This window comes from Salvelinus namaycush, unplaced genomic scaffold (genome assembly GCF_016432855.1).
Source record: "Salvelinus namaycush isolate Seneca unplaced genomic scaffold, SaNama_1.0 Scaffold900, whole genome shotgun sequence".
In the NCBI taxonomy this organism is placed as follows: domain Eukaryota; kingdom Metazoa; phylum Chordata; class Actinopteri; order Salmoniformes; family Salmonidae; genus Salvelinus; species Salvelinus namaycush.
In genome coordinates this window covers 69,491-96,769 of record NW_024061643.1, presented here as the reverse complement: position 1 = coordinate 96,769, position 27,279 = coordinate 69,491, and the positions used below count along the sequence as shown (strand labels likewise).

The 27,279-nt window shown below is 44.9% G+C and overlaps 1 protein-coding gene across 1 annotated transcript; it reads left to right on the top strand.

The window, feature by feature from the left end:
• Positions 1 to 2,050: 2,050 nt before the first annotated feature.
• LOC120043367 (conserved oligomeric Golgi complex subunit 6-like) lies at positions 2,051 to 26,435 on the top strand. The gene is made up of 4 exons (XM_038987988.1): positions 2,051 to 2,157; positions 13,309 to 13,362; positions 14,045 to 14,124; positions 26,089 to 26,435. The coding sequence occupies exons 2-4, from the start codon at positions 13,333 to 13,335 to the stop codon at positions 26,234 to 26,236; spliced, it is 258 nt and encodes an 85-aa protein (XP_038843916.1). The 5' UTR covers positions 2,051 to 2,157; positions 13,309 to 13,332; the 3' UTR covers positions 26,237 to 26,435.
• Positions 26,436 to 27,279: the final 844 nt, after the last annotated feature.

Genomic DNA, 27,279 nt, shown 5'->3' with positions numbered 1-27,279 from the left:
TTCTCTCCTCTCCTTCTCTCCCATCCTCCTCTACTCTCCCATCCTACTGTCCTCTCCTCCTTCTCTCCTCTCCTTCTCTCCCATCCTCCTCTACTCTCCCATCCTACCGTCCTCTCCTCCTCTCCTCTCCTTCTCTCCTTCTCTCCCATCCTCCTCTACTCTCCCATCCTACTGTCCTCTCCTCCTTCTTTCCTCCTTCTCTCCTTCTCTCCCATCCTCCTCTACTCTCCCATCCTACTGTCCTCTCCTCCTTCTTTCCTCCTTCTCTCCTCTCCTTCTCTCCCATCCTCCTCTACTCTCCCATCCTACTGTCCTCTCCTCCTTCTCTCCTCTCCTTCTCTCCCATCCTCCTCTACTCTCCCATCCTACTGTCCTCTCCTCCTTCTCTCCTCTCCTTCTTTCCCATCCTCCTCTACTCTCCCATCCTACTGTCCTCTCCTCCTTTTTTCCTCCTTCTCTCCTCTCCTTCTCTCCCATCCTCCTCTACTCTCCCATCCTACTGTCCTCTCCTCCTTCTCTCCTCTCCTTCTCTCCCATCCTCCTCTACTCTCCCATCCTACCGTCCTCTCCTCCTTCTCTCCTCTCCTTCTCTCCCATCCTCCTCTACTCTCCCATCCTACTGTCCTCTCCTCCTTCTCTCCTCTCCTTCTCTCCCATCCTCCTCTACTCTCCCATCCTACCATCTGCTACTCCTGTCTTCCTTCTCTCTCATCCTCCTCTACTCTCCCATCCTACCGTCCTCTCCTCCTTCTCTCCTCTCCTTCTCTCCCATCCTCCTCTACTCTCCCATCCTACTGTCCTCTCCTCTCCTTCTCTCCCATCCACCTCTACTCTCCCATCCTACTGTCCTCTCCTCCTTCTCTCCTCTCCTTCTCTCCCATCCTCCTCTACTCTCCCATCCTACTGTCCTCTCCTCCTTCTCTCCTCTCCTTCCCTCCTCTCCTTCTCTCCCATCCTCCTCTACTCTCCCATCCTACTGTCCTCTCCTCCTTCTTTCCTCCTTCTCTCCTCTCCTTCTCTCCCATCCTCCTCTACTCTCCCATCCTACTGTCCTCTCCTTCTCTCCCATCCTCCTCTACTCTCCCATCCTACTGTCCTCTCCTCCTTCTCTCCTCTCCTTCTCTCCCATCCTCCTCTACTCTCCTATCCTACTGTCCTCTCCTCCTTCTTTCCTCCTTCTCTCCTCTCCTTCTCTCCCATCCTCCTCTACTCTCCCATCCTACTGTCCTCTCCTCCTTCTCTCCTCTCCTTCTCTCCCATCCTCCTCTACTCTCCCATCCTACCGTCCTCTCCTCCTTCTCTCCTCTCCTTCTCTCCCATCCTCCTCTACTCTCCCATCCTACCATCCGCTACTCCTGTCTTCCTTCTCTCCCATCCTCCTCTACTCTCCCATCCTACTGTCCTCTCCTCCTTCTCTCCTCTCCTTCTCTCCTCTCCTTCTCTCCCATCCTCCTCTACTCTCCCATCCTCCTCTACTCTCCCATCCTACCGTCCTCTCCTCCTTCTCTCCTCTCCTTCTCTCCCATCCTCCTCTACTCTCCCATCCTACCGTCCTCTCCTCCTTCTCTCCTCTCCTTCTCTCCTCTCCTTCTCTCCCATCCTCCTCTACTCTCCCATCCTACTGTCCTCTCCTCCTTCTCTCCTCTCCTTCTCCCATCCTACTGTCCTCTCCTCCTTCTCTCCTCTCCTTCTCTCCCATCCTCCTCTACTCTCCCATCCTACCATCCGCTACTCCTGTCTTCCTTTTCTCCCATCCTCCTCTATTCTCCCATCCTACTGTCCTCTCCTCCTTCTCTCCTCTCCTTATCTCCCATCCTACTGTCCTCTCCTCCTTCTCTCCTCTCCTTATCTCCCATCCTCCTCTACTCGCCCATCCTACTGTCCTCTCCTCCTTCTCTCCTCTCCTTCTCTCCCATCCTCTCCTTCTCCTCTCTTCTGTTTTCTCCCCTCTTGCTCCTCCTCTCCTCCTTCTCTCCTCTCCTTCTCTCCCATCCTCCTCTCCTCCTTCTCCTCTCTTCTGTTTTCTCCCCTCTTGCTCCTCGTCTCCAGATTGAAGCTCACCTGGACACTCTGATCAACGAACAGGCTTCGTTTGTTCTGACCCGTGCTGGACTGAGCTACATCTACAGCTGTGTACAGCAGCACAGCCCAGAACAGGTCAGACTCACTCACTCTCTTACACACACCACATACCACACACACAGCAACAGTCATATAGCAACAGTCATATAGCAACAGTCATATATAACAGTAATATATAACAGTAATATATAACAGTAATATATAACAGTAATATATAACAGTACTATAGTAACAGTAATATATAACAGTACTATAGTAACAGTAATATATAACACTACTATAGTAACAGTAATATATAACAGTACTATAGTAACAGTAATATATAACAGTAATATATAACAGTAATATATAACAGTAATATATAACAGTAATATATAACAGTAATATAGCAGCAGTAATATATAACAGTAATATAGCAGCAGTAATATATAACAGTAATATATAACGGTAATATATAACAGTAATATAGCAGCAGTAATATATAACAGTAATATATAACAGTATTATATAACAGTATTATATAACAGTAATATATAACAGTAATATATAACAGTAATATAGCACTTATTTTTTACCTTCTCTTTACTCTTGTTTATTTTCGTTTCACCATTGTTTACATGATCACTCAGGAACAGCCGTTGTCATGGTTACCCCATGGTTAGACTCTCATTAATAAAGTCATCCGTCCATCCTTCCGAGCACCAATGTCCTCTTCCGCTCCAGCAACAGTCACAACCGACTGGTTATGAAGAAAAAATATGGAATTAAAATACATTAGTTCATCTTGATTGGCCCAGATGAGTTAATTCAATATTGGATTAATTAACACATTAATTAATTAACACATTCACAAGAGGGACAGCAAGTAAACAGTGAGAAGAGCACCAGCCGAGTAACATAGGAGTAACAGCAGATTAACACGGAGAAGAGTAACAGCAGGTTAACACTGAGAAGAGTAACAGCAGGTTAACACTGAGAAGAGTAACAGCAGGTTAACACTGAGAAGAGTAACAGCAGGTTAACACTGAGAAGAGTAACAGCAGGTTAACACTGAGAAGAGTAACAGCAGGGTAACACTGAGAAGAGTAACAGCAGGTTAACACTGAGAAGAGTAACAGCAGGTTAACACTGAGAAGAGTAACAGCAGGGTAACACTGAGAAGAGTAACAGCAGGTTAACACTGAGAAGAGTAACAGCAGGTTAACACTGAGAAGAGTAACAGCAGGTTAACACTGAGAAGAGTAACAGCAGGTTAACACTGAGAAGAGTAACAGCAGGTTAACACTGAGAAGAGTAACAGCAGGTTAACACTGAGAAGAGTAACAGCAGGTTAACACTGAGAAGAGTAACAGCAGGTTAACACTGAGAAGAGTAACAGCAGGTTAACACTGAGAAGAGTAACAGCAGGTTAACACTGAGAAGAGTAACAGCAGGTTAACACTGAGAAGAGTAACAGCAGGGTAACACTGAGAAGAGTAACAGCAGGTTAACCTCTAACGAGCCTCAACCCCGGATCCGGGATCACCCCCCACCCCCCCCCACACTGATTAGCATCGCTAGCATAGCGTCACAATTAAATAGTAGCATCTAAATATCATTAAATCACAAGTCCAAGACACCTAATGAAAGATACAGATCTTGTGAATAAAGCCACCATTTCAGATTTTTTAAATGTTTTACAGGGAAGACACTATGTAAATCTATTAGCTAAACACGTTAGCAAAAGACACTATTTTTCTTTGTCCACCATTTTTTCTCAACACCAGTAGCTATCACCAATTCGGCTAAACTAAGATATTGATAGCCACTAACCAAGAAAAAACCTCATCAGATGACAGTCTGATAACATATTTATGGTATAGGATAGGTTTTGTTAGAAAAATGTGCATATTTCAGGTATAAATCATAGTTTGCCATTGCAGCCACCATCACAAATCTCACCAAAGCGACTAGAATTACTACAGAGAGCAACTTGTATTACCAATTTACTCATCATAAAACATTTCTTAAAAATACACAGCACATAGCAATGGAAAGACACAGATCTTGTGAATTCAGACAACATTTCAGATTTTCTAAGTGTTTTACGGCGAAAACACAATAAATCGTTATATTAGCATACCACATATGCAAACGTTACCCGAGCACTGATTCTAGCCAAAGAGAGCGATATCGTATCATCGCCAAAATATATTAATTTTTTCACTAACCTTCTCAGAATTCTTCAGATGACACTCCTGTAACATCATATTACAACATACATATAGAGTTTGTTCGAAAATGTGCATATTTAGCCATAAAAAACCGTGGTTATACAATGAAAATAGTAGCAAAACAAGCCTGGAAATGTCGGTCGCCATCTTTGAGTGATCTAGTTTAATCAATAGCTAATCATATACTTGACTAAAAAATACAGGGTTGACAGGAATCGAAAGACAAATTAGTTCTTAATGCAATCGCTGATTTACATTTTTAAAATTATCCTTACTTTTCAATACAGGTTGCGCCAAGCGAAGCTATACAAAACAAAATGGCGGCGTAAGCGTTTAACATTTTTCGACAGAAACACGATTTATCATCATAAATTGTTCTTACTGTGAGCTGTTCTTCCATCAGAATCTTGGGCAAAGAATCCTTTCTTGGGTCTAATCTTCTTTTGGTCGAAAGATGTCCACTTGTCCGTCGAAATGCCCACTAACGTACGACCGGGACCCCGAAACGTGCCCAGCGCTTCAAAGTGCACAACAAAGCAATGCCTCAAAATCGCACTAAAAGGATATAAATTGCTATACAACGGTTCAAATTAACTACCTTATGATGCTGTTAACACCTATAACGGGTAAAAACATGACCGGAGAAATATTACTGGCTAAACTAACGCTTGGAAGGAGGCGAGTCCGATGTCCTTCGCGCGCAAGGCGCAGGCAGCAAAGGGAAGCTACTTCCGGTATTTGCTGTTTTATACAGCCCCTGATTGCGCAATCGACTCCATTCAAAGCGTCATCACGCACTGACATCCAGGGGAAGACGTAAGAAGTGTCTGTTTCTCCATAGCATTTACACGGACCTTTAAACTGACTCCAGATCAGTGGCCAAAATGTTTGAAATCTGACTCCCTATCATGAAAAGTGCTGTAGATTGAGTTCTGTTTCACTCAGAGACAAAATTCCAACGGCTATAGAAACTAGAGAGTGTTTTCTATCCAATAATAATAATAATATGCATATTGTACGAGCAAGAATTGAGTAGGAAGCCGTTTAATCTGTAGTGCAAATTATGCTAATGCGAAACAGCACCCCCTATATTCGCAAGAAGTTAACACTGAGAAGAGTAACATCATGTTAACACTGAGAAGAGTAACAGCAGGGTAACACTGAGAAGAGTAACAGCAGGTTAACACTGAGAAGAGTAACAGCAGGTTAACACTGAGAAGAGTAACAGCAGGTTAACACTGAGAAGAGTAACAGCAGGTTAACACTGAGAAGAGTAACAGCAGGTTAACACTGAGAAGAGTAACAGCAGGTTAACACTGAGAAGAGTAACAGCAGGGTAACACTGAGAAGAGTAACAGCAGGTTAACACTGAGAAGAGTAACAGCAGGTTAACACTGAGAAGAGTAACAGCAGGGTAACACTGAGAAGAGTAACATCATGTTAACACTGAGAAGAGTAACAGCAGGGTAACACTGAGAAGAGTAACAGCAGGGTAACACTGAGAAGAGTAACAGCAGGTTAACACGGAGAAGAGTAACAGCAGGTTAACACTGAGAAGAGTAACAGCAGGGTAACACAGAAGAGTAACAGCAGGTTAACACTGAGAAGAGTAACAGCAGGTTAACACTGAGAAGAGTAACATCAGGGTAACACATAGGAGTAACATCAGGTTAACACTGAGAAGAGTAACAGCAGGTTAACACTGAGAAGAGTAACATCAGGGTAACACTGAGAAGAGTAACATCAGGGTAACACTGAGAAGAGTAACAGCAGGTTAACACTGAGAAGAGTAACAGCAGGTTAACACTGAGAAGAGTAACAGCAGGGTAACACTGAGAAGAGTAACAGCAGGTTAACACTGAGAAGAGTAACAGCAGGGTAACACTGAGAAGAGTAACAGCAGGGTGACACTGAGAAGAGTAACAGCAGGTTAACACTGAGAAGAGTAACAGCAGGTTAACACTGAGAAGAGTAACAGCAGGTTAACACTGAGAAGAGTAACAGCAGGGTAACACTGAGAAGAGTAACAGCAGGTTAACACTGAGAAGAGTAACAGCAGGTTAACACTGAGAAGAGTAACAGCAGGGTAACACTGAGAAGAGTAACAGCAGGTTAACACTGAGAAGAGTAACAGCAGGTTAACACTGAGAAGAGTAACAGCAGGGTAACACTGAGAAGAGTAACAGCAGGTTAACACTGAGAAGAGTAACAGCAGGTTAACACTGAGAAGAGTAACAGCAGGTTAACACTGAGAAGAGTAACAGCAGGTTAACACTGAGAAGAGTAACAGCAGGTTAACACGGAGAAGAGTAACAGCAGGGTGACACTGAGAAGAGTAACAGCAGGGTAACACTGAGAAGAGTAACAGCAGGTTAACACTGAGAAGAGTAACAGCAGGTTAACACTGAGAAGAGTAACAGCAGGTTAACACTGAGAAGAGTAACAGCAGGGTAACACTGAGAAGAGTAACAGCAGGTTAACCTCTGACGAGCCTCAACCCCGGATCCGGGATCACCCCCCACCCCCCCCCCACACTGATTAGCATCGCTAGCATAGCGTCACAATTAAATAGTAGCATCTAAATATCATTAAATCACAAGTCCAAGACACCTAATGAAAGATACAGATCTTGTGAATAAAGCCACCATTTCAGATTTTTTAAATGTTTTACAGGGAAGACACAATATGTAAATCTATTAGCTAAACACGTTAGCAAAAGACACTATTTTTCTTTGTCCACCATTTTTTCTCAACACCAGTAGCTATCACCAATTCGGCTAAACTAAGATATTGATAGCCACTAACCAAGAAAAAACCTCATCAGATGACAGTCTGATAACATATTTATGGTATAGGATAGGTTTTGTTAGAAAAATGTGCATATTTCAGGTATAAATCATAGTTTGCCATTGCAGCCACCATCACAAATCTCACCAAAGCGACTAGAATTACTACAGAGAGCAACTTGTATTACCAATTTACTCATCATAAAACATTTCTTAAAAATACACAGCACATAGCAATGGAAAGACACAGATCTTGTGAATTCAGACAACATTTCAGATTTTCTAAGTGTTTTACGGCGAAAACACAATAAATCGTTATATTAGCATACCACATATGCAAACGTTACCCGAGCACTGATTCTAGCCAAAGAGAGCGATATCGTATCATCGCCAAAATATATTAATTTTTTCACTAACCTTCTCAGAATTCTTCAGATGACACTCCTGTAACATCATATTACAACATACATATAGAGTTTGTTCGAAAATGTGCATATTTAGCCATAAAAAACCGTGGTTATACAATGAAAATAGTAGCAAAACAAGCCTGGAAATGTCGGTCGCCATCTTTGAGTGATCTAGTTTAATCAATAGCTAATCATATACTTGACTAAAAAATACAGGGTTGACAGGAATCGAAAGACAAATTAGTTCTTAATGCAATCGCTGATTTACATTTTTTAAATTATCCTTACTTTTCAATACAGGTTGCGCCAAGCGAAGCTATACAAAACAAAATGGCGGCGTAAGCGTTTAACATTTTTCGACAGAAACACGATTTATCATCATAAATTGTTCTTACTGTGAGCTGTTCTTCCATCAGAATCTTGGGCAAAGAATCCTTTCTTGGGTCTAATCTTCTTTTGGTCGAAAGATGTCCACTTGTCCGTCGAAATGCCCACTAACGTACGACCGGGACCCCGAAACGTGCCCAGCGCTTCAAAGTGCACAACAAAGCAATGCCTCAAAATCGCACTAAAAGGATATAAATTGCTATACAACGGTTCAAATTAACTACCTTATGATGCTGTTAACACCTATAACGGGTAAAAACATGACCGGAGAAATATTACTGGCTAAACTAACGCTTGGAAGGAGGCGAGTCCGATGTCCTTCGCGCGCAAGGCGCAGGCAGCAAAGGGAAGCTACTTCCGGTATTTGCTGTTTTATACAGCCCCTGATTGCGCAATCGACTCCATTCAAAGCGTCATCACGCACTGACATCCAGGGGAAGACGTAAGAAGTGTCTGTTTCTCCATAGCATTTACACGGACCTTTAAACTGACTCCAGATCAGTGGCCAAAATGTTTGAAATCTGACTCCCTATCATGAAAAGTGCTGTAGATTGAGTTCTGTTTCACTCAGAGACAAAATTCCAACGGCTATAGAAACTAGAGAGTGTTTTCTATCCAATAATAATAATAATATGCATATTGTACGAGCAAGAATTGAGTAGGAAGCCGTTTAATCTGTAGTGCAAATTATGCTAATGCGAAACAGCACCCCCTATATTCGCAAGAAGTTAACACTGAGAAGAGTAACATCATGTTAACACTGAGAAGAGTAACATCAGGGTAACACTGAGAAGAGTAACAGCAGGTTAACACTGAGAAGAGTAACAGCAGGTTAACACTGAGAAGAGTAACAGCAGGTTAACACTGAGAAGAGTAACAGCAGGGTAACACTGAGAAGAGTAACAGCAGGTTAACACTGAGAAGAGTAACAGCAGGTTAACACTGAGAAGAGTAACAGCAGGTTAACACTGAGAAGAGTAACAGCAGGTTGAGTGGGCACAGCATAGCTCTATAGTCCAGTAGTGTATGTTGTTTTGGGTTGAGTGGGCACAGCATAGCTCTATAGTCTAGTAGTGTCTGTTGTTTTGGGTTGAGTGGGCACAGCATAGCTCTATAGTCCAGTAGTGTATGTTGTTTTGGGTTGAATGGGCACAGCATAGCTCTATAGTCCAGTAGTGTATGTTGTTTTGGGTTGAGTGGGCACAGCATAGCTCTATAGTCTAGTAGTGTATGTTGTTTTGGGTTGAATGGGCACAGCATAGCTCTATAGTCTAGTAGTGTATTCTTGTTTTGGGTTGAATGGGCACAGCATAGCTCTATAGTCCAGTAGTGTATGTTGTTTTGGGTTGAATGGGCACAGCATAGCTCTGTAGTCCAGTAGTGTCTGTTGTTTTGGGTTGAGTGGGCACAGCATAGCTCTATAGTCTAGTAGTGTATGTTGTTTTGGGTTGAGTGGGCACAGCATAGCTCTATAGTCCAGTAGTGTATGTTTTGGGTTGAATGGGCACAGCATAGCTCTATAGTCCAGTAGTGTATGTTGTTTTGGGTTGAATGGGCACAGCATAGCTCTGTAGTCCAGTAGTGTCTGTTGTTTTGGGTTGAGTGGGCACAGCATAGCTCTATAGTCTAGTAGTGTATGTTGTTTTGGGTTGAATGGGCACAGCATAGCTCTATAGTCCAGTAGTGTATGTTGTTTTGGGTTGAATGGGCACAGCATAGCTCTATAGTCCAGTAGTGTATGTTGTTTTGGGTTGAATGGGCACAGCATAGCTCTATAGTCTAGTAGTGTCTGTTGTTTTGGGTTGAGTGGGCACAGCATAGCCTTGGTTTCTCAAATGATTGCCTCGCCTGTTTCACCAACTACTTCTCTGATAGAGTTCAATGTGTCAAATCGGAAGGCCTGTTTTCCGGACCTCTGGCAGTGTCTATGGGGGTGCCACAGGGTTCAATTCTCGGGCCGACTCTCTTCTCTGTAAACATCAATGATGTCGCTCTTGCTGCTGTTGATTCTCTGATCCACCTCTACGCAGACGACACCATTCTGTATACTTCTGGCCCTTCTTTGGACACTGTGTTAACAAACCTCCAGACGAGCTTCAATGTCATACAACTCTCCTTCCGTGGCCTCTAACTCCTCACTTCTTACGGCTGAGATCCCGTTAACGGGATCGACTTGACAACAGCCAGAGAAAGTGCAGGGCGCCAAATTCAAACAACAGAAATCTCATAATTAAAATACCTCAAACATACAAGTATTTTACACCATTTTAAAGATAAACTTGTTGTAAATCCAGCCACAGTGTCCGATTTCAAAAAGGCTTTACGACGAAAGCACACCAAACGATTATGTTAAATCCAAATTGATGACGCTCAGGTCAGACGAAAAGTCAAAAAATTCCATTACAGTCAGTAGAAACATGTCAAACGATGTATAGAATCAATCTTTAGGATGTTTTTTTATTTTTTATTTATTTATTTTTTTTTGATCCCATTTTCTCCCCAATTTTCGTGGTATCCAATCGCTAGTAATTACTACCTTGTCTCATCGCTACAACTCCCGTACGGGCTCGGGAGAGACGAAGGTCGAAAGCCATGCGTCCTCCGAAGCACAACCCAACCAGCCGTACTGCTTCTTAACACAGCGCGCCTCCAACCCGGAAGCCAGCCGCACCAATGTGTCGGAGGAAACACCGTGTACCTGGCCCCCTTGGTTGGCGCGCACTGCGCCCGGCCCGCCACAGGAGTCGCTGGAGCGCGATGAGACAAGGATATCCCTACCGGCCAAACCCTCCCTAACCCGGACGACGCTATGCCAATTGTGCGTCGCCCCACGGACCTCCCGGTCGCGGCCGGCTGCGACAGAGCCTGGGCGCGAACCCAGAGACTCTGGTGGCGCAGTTAGCACTGCGATGCAGTGCCCTAGACCACTGCGCCACCCGGGAGGCCCTAGGATGTTTTTAACATAAATCTTCAATAATGTTTCAACCGGAGAATTCCTTTGTCTTCAGAAATGCGATGGAACGCAGGTCACTCTCACGGGGGCGCGCATGATCAACTCATGCCAGACACCTGAGTCAAAGAGCTCTCCTTCCCTCATTCTTCACAGTAGAAGCATCAAACAAGGTTCTAAAGACCGTTGACATCTAGTGGAAGCCTTAGGAAGTGCAATATGACCCCAAAGACACTGTATATTGGATAGGCAAACCTACAAACCTCAGATTTCCCACTTCCTGGTAGGATTTTTTTGCCTGCCATATGAGTTCTGTTATACTCACAGACATCATTCAAACAGTTTTAGAAACGTCGGAGTGTTTTCTATCCAAATCTACTAATAATATGCATATCTTAGCTTCTGGGCCTGAGTAGCAGGCAGTTTACTCTGAGTAGCAGGCAGTTTACACCTTATTCATCCAAGCTACTCAATACTGCCCCCAGCCATAAGAAGTTAAATGCAAGTAAAACTAAATGCATGCTCTTCAACCGATCGCTGCCTGCACCTGCCCGCCCGTCCAGCATCACTACTCTGGACGGTTCTGACTTAGAATATGTGGACAACTATAAATACCTAGGTGTCTGGTTAGACTGTAAACTCTCCTTCCAGACTCACATTAAGCATCTCCAATCCAAAATTAAATCTAGAATCGGCTTCCTATTTCGCAAACAAAGCATCCTTCACTCATGCTGCCAAACATACCTTCGTAAAACTGACCATCCTAGCGATCCTCGACTTCGGCGATGTCATTTACAAAATAGCCTCCAACACTCAACAAATTGGATGCAGTCTATCACAGGACCATCCGTTTTGTCACCAAAGCCCCATGTACTACCCACCACTGCGAGCCAACGCTCTCGTTGGCTGGCTCTCGCTTCATACTCGTCGCCAAACCCACTGGCTCCAGGTCATCTACAAGTCTCTGCTAGGTAAAGCCCTGCCACGTTATTTATGGCTGACACATAAATAACGTGCCATAGAATTCTGCGGCACCTCGCAAGCTGTGCTGCAGTACGCCACAACTTTTAAAGGAAGAACCACTGTATTCCCTATATAGTGCCCTACTATTGACCTGGGCTCTGGTCAAAGGTAGTGCACTATATTGGGAGTAACATGCCATTTCAGACTCTGGTGCTGTGTGAAAAAGCTTAATTGTCTCATAGCTACTATGGTCCGGAGCCTTCCCTGATCACATGACCAGACAATAATAAAACTATGAGCCCTAGGTTTAGGTCAAGATGAACTCTGGGCCCTAGGTTTAGGTCAGGATGAACTCTGGGCCCAAGGTTTAGGTCAGGATGAACTCTGGGCCCTAGGTTTAGGTCAGGATGAACTCTGGGCCCTAGGTTTTAGGTCAGGATGAACTCTGGGCCCAAGGTTTTGGTCAGGATGAACTCTGGGCCCTAGGTTTTAGGTCAGGCTGAACTCTGGGCCCTAGGTTTTAGATCAGGATGAACTCTGGGCCCAAGGTTTTAGGTCAGGATGAACTCTGGGCCCTAGGTTTTAGGTCAGGATGAACTCTGGGCCCTAAGTTTTAGATCAGGATGAACTCTGGGCCCTAGGTTTTAGGTCAGGCTGAACTCTGGGCCCTAGGTTTTAGATCAGGATGAACTCTGGGCCCAAGGTTTTAGGTCAGGCTGAACTCTGGGCCCAAGGTTTAGCCTGTAAGCATTATCTATCACCCCTTTAACTTAGAGCACGATGTAAGAAATATGCGGTATGAGGAAAGAAGGCTGTTTTTTACACTTTTATTTTAGTTTTACTGCCCACAGAGCGAGACAAGCGAGACAGCTATTTTCAGGTCTCTCCAGAGATTTTCGATCGTGTTCAAGTCCGGGCTCTGGCTGGGCTACTCAAGGACATTCAGAGACTTGTCCCAAAGCCACTCCTGTGTTGTCTTGGCTGTGTTCTTAGGGTCGTTGTCCTGTTGGAAGGTGAACCTTCACCCCAGTCTGAGGTCCTGAGCGCTCTGGAGCAGGTTTTCATCAAGCATCTCTCTGTACTTTGCTCCGTTCATCTTTGACTCCAAGCGGGCTGTCATGTGCCATTTACTGAAGAGTGGCTTCCATCTGGCCGCTCTATCTTGAAGGCCTGATTGGTGGAGAGCTGCAGAGATGGTTGTCCTTCTGGAAGGTTCTCCCATCTCCACAGAGGAACTCTGGAGCTCTGTCAGAATGACCATTGGGTTCTTGGTCACCTCCCTGACCAAGGCCCTTCTCCCCCAACTGCTCAGTTTGGCCGGACGGCCAGCTCTAGGAAGAGTCTTGGTGGTTCCAAACTTCTTCCATTTAAGAATGATGGAGGCCACTGTGTTCTTGACCTTCATTTCACCATCTCTTGTTAGGTTCACCCCCCCTCACCCTCCTCCCGTTGTGTTGCTATGACCCTCTGCTGTTCTCACATTAGGCTGTGTGTACTTGTTGTGTTTTGCTGTGTTCCAGGGGCCTCTGTCTAACCTCCCCAGTATGGACAGCTCCTCTCTGAAAGCAGCCATGGTGAGTTAGCTACACCTAAACACTACTATATTCACATGGAAGAGGGCCAGGGAGTCGGAGGAGGAGGAGGAGGAAGAGAGGGAGGAGGAAGAGGAAGAGAGGGAGGAGGAGGAAGAGAGGGAGGAGAAAGAGAGGGAGGAGGAGGAAGAGAGGGAGGAGTAAAAGAGAGGGAGGAGGAGGAGGAGAAAGGGAGGGAGGGAGGAGGAGAGGGAGGAGAAAGAGAGGGAGGAGGAGGAAGAGAGGGAGGAGTAAAAGAGGGAGGAGGAGGAGGAGAAAGGGAGGGAGGGAGGAGGAGGAAGAGAGGGAGGAGGAAGAGAGGGAGGAGAAAGAGGGAAGAGGAGGAAGAGAGGGAGGAAGAGGAGGAAGAGAGGGAGGAGAAAGAGAGGGAGGAGAAAGAGAGGGAGGAGAAAGAGGAGGGAGGAAGAGGAGGAGGAGAGGGAGGTGGAGGAAGAGGAGGATGAGAGGGAGGAGGAGGAAGAGGAGGAGGTGGGATTAGGGAGAGGGAGGATGTGGGATTAGGGAGGGGTAGGAGGAGAGGGAGAGTAAGAGTCAAACTGGTTTTGTTTTTCTCTGTCTCAGGTGTTAATATTGGGTAAGGTGAAATTTAAAGATTCACTCTTGAGTTTGACAGTCATGGCTAAACGTTGGCGTGCTTTTGTCTCTCCCTCTTTCTCTTCCTCAGACCCAGTTTGATCGTTACCTGTCTTCTCCTGATACCATGGTGATGCCTCAACTCAACTTCCTCCTCAGTGCTGCCATCAAGTGAGTCCTCCTTCCAATCAAATGAGAGATGAGGTCATGAAAAAACATTAAAAGGTCGTCAGTTGAAGTCAGAAGTTTACATACACCTTAGCCAATTATATTTAAACTCAGTTTTTCACAATTCCTGACATTTAATCCTAGTAAAAAGTCCCTGTCTTAGGTCAGTTAGGATCACCACTTTATTTTAAGAATGTGAAATGGCTTTTTTTATGGCGGTTTTGGAGCAGTAGCTTCTTCCTTTTTGAGCAGCCTTTCAGGTTATGTCGATATAGAACTCATTTTACTGTGGATATAGATACTTTTGTACCTGTTTCCTCCAGCATCTTCACAAGGTCCTTTGCTGTTGTTCTGTGATTGATTTGCACTTTTCGCACCAAACTACGTTCATCTCTAGGAGACAGAACGCGTCTCCTTCCTGAGCGGTATGACGGCTGCGTGGTCCCATGGTGTTCATACTTGCGTACTATTGTTTGTACAGATGAACGTGGTACCTTCAGGCGTTTGGAAATTGCTCCCAAGGATGAACCAGACTTGTCGAGGTCTACAATATTTTTTCTGAGGTCTTGGCTGATTTCTTTAGATTTTCCCATGATGTCAAGCAAAGAGGCACTGAGTTTGAAGGTAGGCCTTGAAATACATCCACAGGTACACCTCCAATTAACTCAAATGATGTCAATTAGCCTATCAGAAGCTTCTAAAGCCATGACATCGTTTTCTGGAATTTTCCAAGCTGTTTAAAGGCACAGTCAACTTAGTGTATGTAAACTTCTGACCCACTGGAATTGTGATACAGTGAATTATAAGTGAAATAATCTGTCTGAAAACAACTGTTGGAGAAATTACTTGTGTCATGCACAAAGTAGATGTCCTAACCGACTTGCCAAAACTATAGTTTATTAACAAGAAATGTGTCATATGGTTTAAAAACGAGTTTTAATGACTCCAACCTAAGTGTATGTAAACTTCTGACTTCAACTGTATGTGAGCCCTCTTATAAGAATAAATGTTGATCTTTGGTTTCCAAGGCTGGTAGCCAGAATGTCTAAACTTGCTATGACTATCCCTGTGTTTTAGTTATATCTACTGCAAGGCTCTCCATGAGTTTCAGTAGCACTAACATAGGAAATAGCACAAGGAAAGGAGCCCAGTACAGCTAGCATTAAGAGTGGAGAGCCCAGTACAGCTAGCATTAAGAGTGGAGAGCCCAGTACAGCTAGCATTAAGAGTGGAGAGCCCAGTACAGCTAGCATTAAGAGTGGAGAGCCCAGTACAGCTAGCATTAAGAGTGGAGAGCCCAGTACAGCTAGCATTAAGAGTGGCGAGCCCAGTACAGCTAGCATTAAGAGTGGAGAGCCCAGTACAGCTAGCATTAAGAGTGGAGAGCCCAGTACAGCTAGCATTAAGAGTGGAGAGCCCAGTACAGCTAGCATTAAGAGTGGAGAGCCCAGTACAGCTAGCATTAAGAGTGGAGAGCCCAGTACAGCTAGCATTAAGAGTGGAGAGCCCAGTACATCTGGCATTAAGAGTGGAGAGCCCAGTACTGCTAGCATTAAGAGTGGAGAGCCCAGTACATCTGGCATTAAGAGTGGAGAGGCCAGTACTGCTAGCATTAAGAGTGGAGAGCCCAGTACATCTGGCATTAAGAGTGGAGAGGCCAGTACTGCTAGCATTAGGAGTGAAGAGGCCAGTACATCTGGCATTAAGAGTGGAGAGGCCAGTACATCTGGCATTAAGAGTGGAGAGGCCAGTACTGCTAGCATTAAGAGTGGAGAGGCCAGTACATCTGGCATTAAGAGTGGAGAGGCCAGTACAGCTAGCATTAAGAGTGGAGAGCCCAGTACAGCTAGCATTAAGAGTGGAGAGCCCAGTACAGCTAGCATTAAGAGTGGAGAGCCCAGTACATCTGGCATTAAGAGTGGAGAGGCCAGTACTGCTAGCATTAAGAGTGGAGAGCCCAGTACAGCTAGCATTAAGAGTGGAGAGGCCAGTACTGCTTGCATTAGGAGTGGAGAGCCCAGTACAGCTAGCATTAAGAGTGGAGAGCCCAGTACATCTGGCATTAAGAGTGGAGAGCCCAGTACTGCTAGCATTAAGAGTGGAGAGGCCAGTACTGCTAGCATTAAGAGTGGAGAGCCCAGTACAGCTAGCATTAAGAGTGGAGAGCCCAGTACATCTGGCATTAAGAGTGGAGAGCCCAGTACTGCTAGCATTAAGAGTGGAGAGCCCAGTACTGCTAGCATTAAGAGTGGAGAGCCCAGTACTGCTAGCATTAAGAGTGGAGAGCCCAGTACATCTGGCATTAAGAGTGGAGAGCCCAGTACTGCTAGCATTAAGAGTGGAGAGCCCAGTACTGCTAGCATTAAGAGTGGAGAGCCCAGTACTGCTAGCATTAAGAGTGGAGAGCCCAGTACTGCTAGCATTAAGAGTGGAGAGCCCAGTACTGCTAGCATTAAGAGTGGAGAGCCCAGTACTGCTAGCATTAAGAGTGGAGAGCCCAGTACATCTGGCATTAAGAGTGGAGAGCCCAGTACTGCTAGCATTAAGAGTGGAGAGCCCAGTACTGCTTGCATTAGGAGTGAAGAGGCCCGTACTGCTTGCATTAGGAGTGGAGAGGCCAGTACTGCTTGCATTAGGAGTGAAGAGGCCCTACACATGTTTGTGTTATTGTTGTTGTATAAGGAGCTTATGCTTTTAGTTGTATATGGGTCTGCTATTGGAGTGTGAGGCTGCTTTGGGTGTGTGTGTGTGTGTGTGTGTGTTTGTGTGCTGTGAGTCACATTACTGGGAAATGCAGGCAGAAGGCTTGAGGAGCAGCAGCTCTCGTGTACCTCACCCAGGTTTATAATGTTCTCTATTCATCGAAACACACACACATGACACACACACACACACACACACACACACACACACTAGTACTGATGGATTGGCAGGACACCAATAATTACCTTCTGGTCCATTACTTTCTCTCTCTCTCTGTCCTCTCTCTCTCTCTCTGTCCTCTCGCTCTCTCTCTCTCTCTCTCTCTCTCTCTCTCTCTCTCTCTCTCTCTCTCTCTCTCTCTCTCTCTCTCTCTCTCTCTCTCTCTCTCTCTGTCTCTCTCTCTGTCTCTCTGTCTCTCTATCTCTCTCTCTCTCTGTCTCTCTATCTCTCTCTGTCCTCTCTCTCTCTCTCTCTGTCCTCGCTCTCTCTCTCTCTCTCGCTCTCTCTCTCTCTCTCTCTCTGTCCTCTCTCTCTCTCTGTCCTCTCTCTCTCTCTCTGTCCTCTCTCTCTCTCTCTCTCGCTCTCTCTCTCTCTCTCTCTTTGTATCCTATCCTCTCGCTACCTGCTTTCTCTTTCCATCTCGCTATTTTTTTGCCCTTTCTCTGACCCCCCTCTCTCTCCGACCCCCACCCAACCCCCTCTCCTTACCCACACAAACAACTTACTACCATGCTAACAACACGTGATGTTCTCCCCCAGCATGACACTTGAGAAGACAACATGAACACACAGGGGTTGGTACATATACAGGATCTGCACAACTCTGATTCAGTTGTTGAATGGTTTCACACACACACACACACACACACACACACACACACACACACACATATCTGTCTCACTATACAGTTCATTCAGAAAGTATTCAGACCCCTTGAATTTTTCCACATTTTATTACGTTAGTCTTATTCTAAATTTCTGAAATGTCCCTCATCAATCTACACACACTATACCCCATGACGACAAAGCAAAAACTGTTTTTTAGACATTTTTGCTAATTTATTACAAATAAAAAAAAACTGAAATATCACATTTACATAAGTATTCAGACCCTTTACTCAGTACTTTGTTGAATCACCTTTGACAGCGATTACAGCCTTGAGTCTTCTTGGGTATGACGCTACAAGCGTGGCACACCTGTATTTGGAGAGTTTCTCCCATTCTTCTCTGCAGATCCTCTCAAGCTCTGTCAGATTGGATGGGGAGCGTCGCTGCACAGCTATTTTCAAGTCTCTCCAGAGATTTTCGATCGTGTTCAAGTCCGGGCTCTGGCTGGGCCACTCAAGGACATTCAGAGACTTGTCCCGAAGCCACTCCTACGTTGTCTTGGTTGTGTGCTTAGGGTCGTTGTCCTGTTGGAAGGTGAACCTTCCCTCCCAGTCTGAGGTCCTGAGCGATCTGGAGCAGGTTTTCATCAAGCATCTCTCTGTACTTTGCTCCGTTCATCTTTGACTCCAAGCGGGCTGTCATGTGCCATTTACTGAAGAGTGGCTTCCATCTGGCCGCTCTATCTTGAAGGCCTGATTGGTGGAGAGCTGCAGAGATGGTTGTCCTTCTGGAAGGTTCTCCCATCTCCACAGAGGAACTCTGGAGCTCTGTCAGAATGACCATTGGGTTCTTGGTCACCTCCCTGACCAAGGCCCTTCTCCCCCAACTGCTCAGTTTGGCTGGGCGGCCAGCTCTAGGAAGAGTCTTGGTGGTTCCAAACTTCTTCCATTTAAGAATGATGGAGGCCACTGTGTTCTTGGGGACCTTCAATGCTGTATAAATGTTTTGGTACCCTTCCCCAGATCTCTGCCTCGACACAATCCTGTCTCGGAGCTCTACGGACAATTCCTTCGACCTCATGGCTTGGTTTTTGCTCTGACGTACACTGTCAACTGTGGGACCTTATATAGACAGGTGTGTACCTTTCCAAAATCATGTCCAATCAAATGAATTTACCACAGGTGGACTCCAATCAAGTTGTAGAAAATCTCAAGGATGATCAATGGAAACAGGATGCACCTGAGCTCAATTTCGAGTCTGATATCAAACGGTCTGAATACTTATGTAAATAAGGTATTTCTTTCTTTAAAATGTTTTATTATTTAAAAAACGTGTTTTCTCTTTGTCATTTTGGGTATTGTTTGAAGATGTATTTATTTTTTAATTTAATGCATTTTTTAATAAGGCTGTAACGTAACAAAATGTAGAAAAAGTCAAGGGGTTTGAATACTTAGCGAATGCAGTGTACTTGTGAGGACTTTTTGGGGACCAACAATTGATTCCCATTCAAAATCCTTTTTTCTCGAACCCTAACCCCTAAACCTAACTCCTAAACCTATCTCCTAACTCCTAAACCTATCTCCTAACCCCTAACCCTTACCCCTAAACCTTACCCTAACCCCTAAACCTATCTCCTAACCCCTAACCCTTACCCCTAAACCTATCTCCTAACCCCTAATCCCTAAACCTATCTCCTAACCCCTAACCCTTACCCCTAAACCTATCTCCTAACCCCTAATCCCTAAACCTATCTCCTAACCCCTAACCCTTACCCCTAAACCTATCTCCTAATCCCTAAACCTATCTCCTAACCCCTAATCCCTAAACCTATCTCCTAACCCCTAACTCCTAACTCCTAACCCCTAACCCCTAACTCCTAACCCCTAACTCCTAACCCCTAACCCCTAACTCCTAACCCCTAACCCTTACCCCTAAACCTATCTCCTAACCCTTACCCCTAAACCTATCTCCTAATCCCTAAACCTATCTCCTAACCCCTAATCCCTAAACCTATCTCCTAACCCCTATCTCCTAACCCCTATCTCCTAACCCCTATCTCCTAACCCCTAACTCCTAACCCCTAACCCCTAACTCCTAACCCCTAACTCCTAACTCCTAACCCCTTCCTCCTAACCCCTAACTCCTAACCCCTTCCTCCTAACCCCTAACTCCTAACTCCTAACCCCTATCTCCTAACCCCTATCTCCTAACCCCTAACTCCTAATCCCTAACTCCTAACCCCTAACCCCTAACTCCTAACCCCTAACTCCTAACCCCTAACTTCTAACCCCTAACTCCTAACCCCTAACCCCTAACTCCTAACCCCTAACCCCTAACTCCTAACTCCTAACCCCTAACTCCTAACTCCTAACCCCTAACTCCTAACCCTGAACCCAAACTCTACAACCTCTCTAATAACATTTTTACAAGTAAGGACCGGGCAAAATGTTCTCACTTCTCTGAATCTTAGTTTACTATTCTTGTGAGGACTTTGGTACAACGTGTGTGTATACTCACACACACACACACACACACACACACACACACACACACACACACACACACACACACACACACGCACACACACACACACACACACGCACTATTGAATGGTTGTAGAGGCTGAGTTGAGAGGTGAATCAAAGGGGTAGATACGTCATGCACATTATTCTTATTATTTTGAAGGGCACTGATGGACAAATTAAATATAATTGAGGAATTCGTTGTATTATAATATACAATTATTTTGGAGGGTTTCAGTTTGAATGGGCATTTCAGTTCCTAGAGTCCCCCCCTCTCTCATATCATCATCTAGTACTGTTCATCAGCCTTCTGAAGCCCAACTCCCCTCTCTGTCTCTCTCTCTCTCTCTCTCTCTCTCTCTGTGTCTCTGTCTCTCTCTCTCTCTCTCTCTCTCTCTCTCTCTCTCTCTCTCTCTCTCTCTCTCTCTCTCGGTCTGTCTCTCTCGGTCTGTCTCTCTCTCTGTCTCTCTCTCTGTCTCTCTCTGTCTCTGTCTGTCTCTCTGTCTGTCTGTCTGTCTGTCTGTCTGTCTGTCTCTCTGTCTGTCTGTCTGTCTGTCTGTCTGTCTGTCTGTCTGTCTGTCTGTCTGTCTGTCTGTCTGTCTCTCTCCTGTCTCTCTCCTGTCTGTCTGTCTGTCTGTCTGTCTGTCTTTCTCTTTCTCGCCCTCTCTCCATCATCCTTCTTTCTCTATCTATCCTTCTCCCTCTATTTCTCTATCTGTTTCTCTCCCTCTCACTATCTCTCTCTTTATCTCTCTCTGTGTATACAAATGTATTTACAGTGCATTCGAAAAGTATTCAGACCCCTCGACTTTTTCCATGTTACAGCCTTATTCTAAAATTGATTCAATTACACACAATACCCCATAATGACAAAGCAAAAACAGGTTTTTAGAAAATGTTTGCAAATGTCTTAAAATGTAAAAAACATAAATGGCTTATTCAGACACTTTGTTATGAGACTCGAAATGGAGGTCAGGTGCATCCCGTTTCCATTGATCATCCTTGAGATGTTTCTACAACTTGATTGGAGTCCACCTGTGGCAAATTCAATTCATTAGACATCATTTGGAAAGGCACACACCTGTCTATATAAGGTCCCACAGTTGACAGTGCCAGTCAGAGTAAAAGCCAAGCCATGTGGTCGAAGGAATTGTCTCTGGAGCTTTATACAGCATTGAAGGTCCCCAAGAACACAGTGGCCTCCATCATTCTGAAATGGAAGAAGTTTAGACCTTAACAGGACAAGGACCTTCGGGACAAGTCTATGAATGTCCTTGAGTGGACCAGGCAGAGCCCGGACTTGAACCCGATCGAACATCTCTGGAGAGACTTGAAAATAGCTGTGCAGCGACGCTCCCCATCCAACCTGACAGAGCTTGAGAGGATCTGCAGAGAAGAATGAGAGAAACTCCCCAAATACAGGTGTGCCAAGCTTGTAGCGTCATACCCAAGAAGACTCGATGCTGTAATCGCTACCTAAGGTGCTTAAACAAAGTACTGAGTAAACGGTCTGAATACTTATGGAAATGTGATATTTCATTTTTTTTGCTAAAATGTCTAAAAACCTGTTTTTACTTTGTCATTATGGGGTATTGTGCGAAGATTGATGAAAAACATTGTAATCCATTTTAGAATAAGGCTGTAATGTAACAAAATGTGGAAAAAGTCAAGGGGTCTGAATACTTTCTGAATGCACTGTATATATACTACCAGTCAAAAGTTTAGACACCTACTCATACAAGGGTATGTCTTTATTTGTACTATTTTCTACATTGTGGAATAATAGTGAAGAAGTCAAAACTATTATATAACACATATGGAATCATGTAGTAACCAAAAAAGTGTGAAACAAATCCAAATATATTTCAAAGTATGCCTTGATGACAGCTTTGCACACTCTTGGAATTCTCTCAACCAGCTTCACCTGGAATGCTTTTCCAACACTCTTGAAGGAGTTCCCCACATATGCTGAGCACGTGTTGGCTGCTTTTCCTTCATTCTGCGGTCCAACTCATCCCAAACCATCTCAATTGGGTTGAGGTCGGGTGACTGTGGAGGCCAGGTCATCTGATGCAGCACTCCATCACTCTCCTTCTTGGTCAAATAGCCCTTACACAGCCTGGAGGTGTGTTGGGTCATTGTTCTGTTGAAAAACAAATGATAGTCCCACTAAGGCCAAACCAGATGGGATGGCGTATCGCTGCAGAATGCTGTGGTAGCCATGCTGGTTAAGTGTGCCTTGAATTCTAAATAAATCACAGACTGTGTCACCAGCAAAGCACCCCCACACCATCACACCTCCTCCTCCATGCTTCACAGTGGGAACCACACATGTGGATATCATCTGTTCACCTACTCTGAGTCTCACAAAGACATGGCGGTTGGAACCAAAAATCTCAAATTTGGACTCATCTGACCAAAGTACAGATTTCTACCTGTCTAATGTCCAAGTCTCTTCTTATTATTCGTGTCCTTTAGTAGTGTTTTCTTTGCAGCAATTCGACCATGAAGGCCTGATTCACACAGTTTCCTCTGAACAGTTGATGTTGAGATGTGTCTGTTACGTGAACTCTCTGAAGCATGTATTTAGGCAGCCATTTCTGAGGCTGGAAACTCTAATGAACTTATCCTCTGCAGCGGAGGTAACTCTGGGTCTTCCTTTCCTGTGGCGGTCCTCATGAGAGCCAGTTTCATCATAGCGCTTTATGATTTTTGCGACTGCGCTTGAAGAAACTTTCCAAATTGAAATGTTTCATATTGACTGACCTTCATGTCTTAAGGTAATGATGGACTGTCGTTTCTCTTTGCTTATTTGAGCTGTTCTTGCCATAATATGGACTTGGTCTTTTACCAAATAGGGCTATCTTCTGTATACCACCCCTACCTTGTCACAACACAACTGATTGGCTCAAATGCATTAAGGGGGAAAGAAATTCCACAATTTAACTTTTAACAGGGCACACCTGTTAATTGAAATGCGTTCCAGGTGATTACCTCATGAAACTGGTTGAGAGAATGTGAAGTGTGTGCAAAACTGTCATCATGGCAAAGGGTGGCTACTTTGAGGAATCTAAAATATATTTAATTTGTTTGGCACTTTTTTGGTTACTACCTGATTCCATATGTGTTATTTCATAGTTTTGATGTCGAAAATAGTAAAATGAAAGAAAAACCCTTGAATGAGTAGGTGTGTCCAAACCTTTGACTAGTACTGTGTAAACATTTTCCTTAAGGTATACTTTTTTAGAGATTACTAATGGGGTGGCTATTTGAATCTCAAGTATAAAATATATTTGCATATGTTTAACTCTTTCTTTAGGTACTACCTGATTCCATATGTGTTATTTCATAGTTTTGATGTCTTCAACTATTATTCTACAATGTAGAAAATAGTACAAATTAATAATAACCCTTGAATGAGTAGATGTGGCCAAACTTTTGACTGATACTGTATATATCTATCCTTCTCGCTATCCTTCTCTCTCTCGCTATCCTTCTTTCTATCTATCTCTCTATTTTCTCACCCTCTCCCAATCTCTCTCTCTTTCTCCCTCTTTCTCTTACCCCTCTCTCTCTCTCTTTCCCCTCTCTCTATCCTTCTCTCTCTCGCTATCCTTCTCTCTCTCTCTATCCTTCTCTCTCTCGCTATCCTTCTCTATATCCTTCTCTCTCTCGCTATCCTTCTCTCTATCCTTCTCTCTAGCCTTCTCTCTCTCTCGCTATCCTTCTCTCTATCATTCTCTCTCTCGCTATCCTTCTCTATATCCTTCTCTCTCTCGCTATCCTTCTCTATATCCTTCTCTCTCTCGCTATCCTTCTCTATATCCTTCTCTCTTGCTATCCTTCTCGCTATCCTTCTCTCTCTCTCTCTCTCTCTCGGTCTCTCTTTCTCGGTCTCTCTCTCTCTCTCTCTCTCTCTCTCTCTCTCTCTCTCTCTCTCTCTCTCTCTCTCTCTCTCTCTCTCTCTCTGATATTCTATGTGAGAGGAACCCAGCTAGAACACCAGTAGATGTCAGTGTGCACCACTGATGATTCTCTGCTCTGGTTGTTATCATCTCTGAACGGGGGTCACAGTCAAATCATCCAGCTATAGTGGATTCTCCAGAAGAGCAGGAAATAGAGTGGAACCTCTCATGGTTGGCTGTTCCAGCTGAATGATTACAGTAGCTCCTAATGCTGTGTCCGTACCACTGAGCCCTTCCTATTGTCTCAGAGGGAGATGAGATGGCCAAATTATGACTTACTAGGATCTCAGAGGGAGATGAGACGGCCAAATTATGACTTACTAGGATCTCAGAGGGAGATGAGACGGCCAAATTATGACTTACTAGGATCTCAGAGGGAGATGAGACGGCCAAATTATGACTTACTAGGATCTCAGAGGGAGATGAGACGGCCAAATTATGACTTACTAGGATCTCAGAGGGAGATGAGACGGCCAAATTATGACTTACTAGGATCTCAGAGGGAGATGAGATGGCCAAATTATGACTTACTAGGATCTCAGAGGGAGATGAGACGGCCAAATTATGACTTACTAGGATCTCAGAGGGAGATGAGACGGCCAAATTATGACTTACTAGGATCTCAGAGGGAGATGAGACGGCCAAATTATGACTTACTAGGATCTCAGAGGGAGATGAGACGGCCAAATTATGACTTACTAGGATCTCAGAGGGAGATGAGACGGCCAAATTATGACTTACTAGGATCTCAGAGGGAGATGAGACGGCCAAATTATGACTTACTAGGATCTCAGAGGAGATGAGACGGCCAAATTATGACTTACTAGGATCTCAGAGGGAGATGAGACGGCCAAATTATGACTTACTAGGATCTCAGAGGGAGATGAGACGGCCAAATTATGACTTACTAGGATCTCAGAGGGAGATGAGACGGCCAAATTATGACTTACTAGGATCTCAGAGGGAGATGATGGTGAAAATATAGCACTCTTCTAAAAATATGAAAAATATATAAGATGTGATTGTTCCTGGTTGGTTTTTTAGGCCAATAAATGTATTGTATTCACAGCTTAAGAGAATGCACCTACATTCAAGAGTGGACAGACACACACACACCTTACACATGTTTTACCTTCTCATGCATTAGGAATGCCCCCCACTAACGAATGTTCCCCCCAGTAACAGATCTATGCCCCCCCCCCCCAGTAACTGATCTATGCCCCCCCCCTCATTAACTGATCAATGTCCCCCCCCAGTAACTGATCTATGTCCCCCCCCCCCAGTAACTGATCTCTGTCGTCCCCCCCCAGTAACTGATCTATGTCCCCCCCAGTAACTGATCAATGTCCCCCCCAGTAACTGATCTATGCCCCCCCCCCCAGTAACTGATCTATGTCCCCCCCCCCAGTATCTGATCTATGTCCCCCCCCTCATTAACTGATCAATGCCCCCCCCCCCCCAGTAACTGATCTATGTTGTGCCCCCCCCCCCCCCCCCCCAGTAACTGATCTATGTCCCCCCCCTCATTAACTGATCTATGTCCCCCCCAGTAACTGATCTATGGCCCCCCCCCTCAGTAACTGATCTATGCCCCCCCCCCAGTAACTGATCTATGTCCCCCCCTCATTAACTGATCTATGTCCCCCCCCCAGTAACTGATCTATGTCCCCCCCCCCCCCCAGTAACTGATCAATGTCCCCCCCAGTAACTGATCAATGCCCCCTCCCAGTAACTGATCTATGTCCCCCCCCAGTAACTGATCAATGTCCCCCCCCCAGTAACTGATCTATGTCCCCCCCAGTAACTGATCTATGTCCCCCCCCCCCCAGTAACTGATCTATGTCCCCCCCCCCCCAGTAACTGATCTATGTCCCCCCCCCCCAGTAACTGATCTATGTCGTCCGTCCCCCCCCCCCCTCAGTAACTGATCTATGTCCCCCCTATTACAGAGACCAGATCTTCAACCAGTCGACAGAGCTGGTGTGCAGGGCGTATGGAGAGGTGTACACAGCCGTGACCAGCCCAGCCAACAGCTACAAGGAACCAGACAACCTGGTACCACGGTCTCCTCAGCAGGTCCAGGCTCTGCTGTCCTAACACACCTGGTCTAACCAGAGTTCACCTGGTCTCACCTAGGCTCTACATGTCTCTCTGGACCACCTGAAGCCACGCACACAGCGGTGAAGGAAGAAAGCCCAATGGCTTTGTGAAGTGGACCGTTATATGAAATTATTGTTTGTTAAGTTACAACCTGTATATGTAAATATAACTGGGAATAAATGAGGTTTAACAGGAAGTCTTTGGTCTATTTTTTAAATTACAAAGAGTCAACAACAATGGACTTGCTTTGGAGAGTGACACAAACCAGCTGAAACTAGAGCAGACAGAGAGGTGTGTTTTGGACTCTTGGTCTACTGATTGTTTCGTCCTCTCGTTCCCGTATCGCGGCATGAATCACAGTGTCTTGTCAGGAGAGAGAACAGCTCGCACTCTGAAAAAAACATTTAAGGTCCTGCTCCACGTGAATGGAGATTCCCAGCAGCTCAGAGAAACTCTTACTGCTTTGACTCGCTCTCTCTTTGCTCTCTCTCTTTCTCTCCCTCTCTCTCTCTCTCTCTCTCTCTCCCTCTCTTTCTCTCCCTCTCTTTCTCTCTCCCTCTTTCTTTTTCCCTCTCTTTCTCTCTCCCTCTCTCTTTGCTCCATCTCTTTCTCTCCATCTATTTCTCTCACACTTTCTCTCTCACTCTTTCTTTTTCCCTCTCTTTCTCTCCCTCTCTCTTTGCTCCCTCTCTTTCTCTCCCTCTCTTTCTCTCTCACTCTTTCTTTTTCCCTCTCTTTCTCTCCCTCTCTTTCTGTCTCTCTCTTTCTATCTCTCTCTCTGTCTCTCTCTTTCTCTCCCTCTCTTTCTCTCCCTCTTTCTTTTTCCCTCTCTTTCTCTCTCCCTCTCTCTCTCTCTCTTTCTCTCCCTCTCTTTCTCTCTCCCTCTTTCTTTTTCCCTCTCTTTCTCTCTCCCTCTCTCTTTGCTCCCTCTCTTTCTCTCTCACTCTTTCTTTTTCCCTCTCTTTCTATTTCTCTCACTCTTTCTCTCTCCCTCTCTCTTTGCTCCCTCTCTTTCTCTCCCTCTCTTTCTCTCCCTCTCT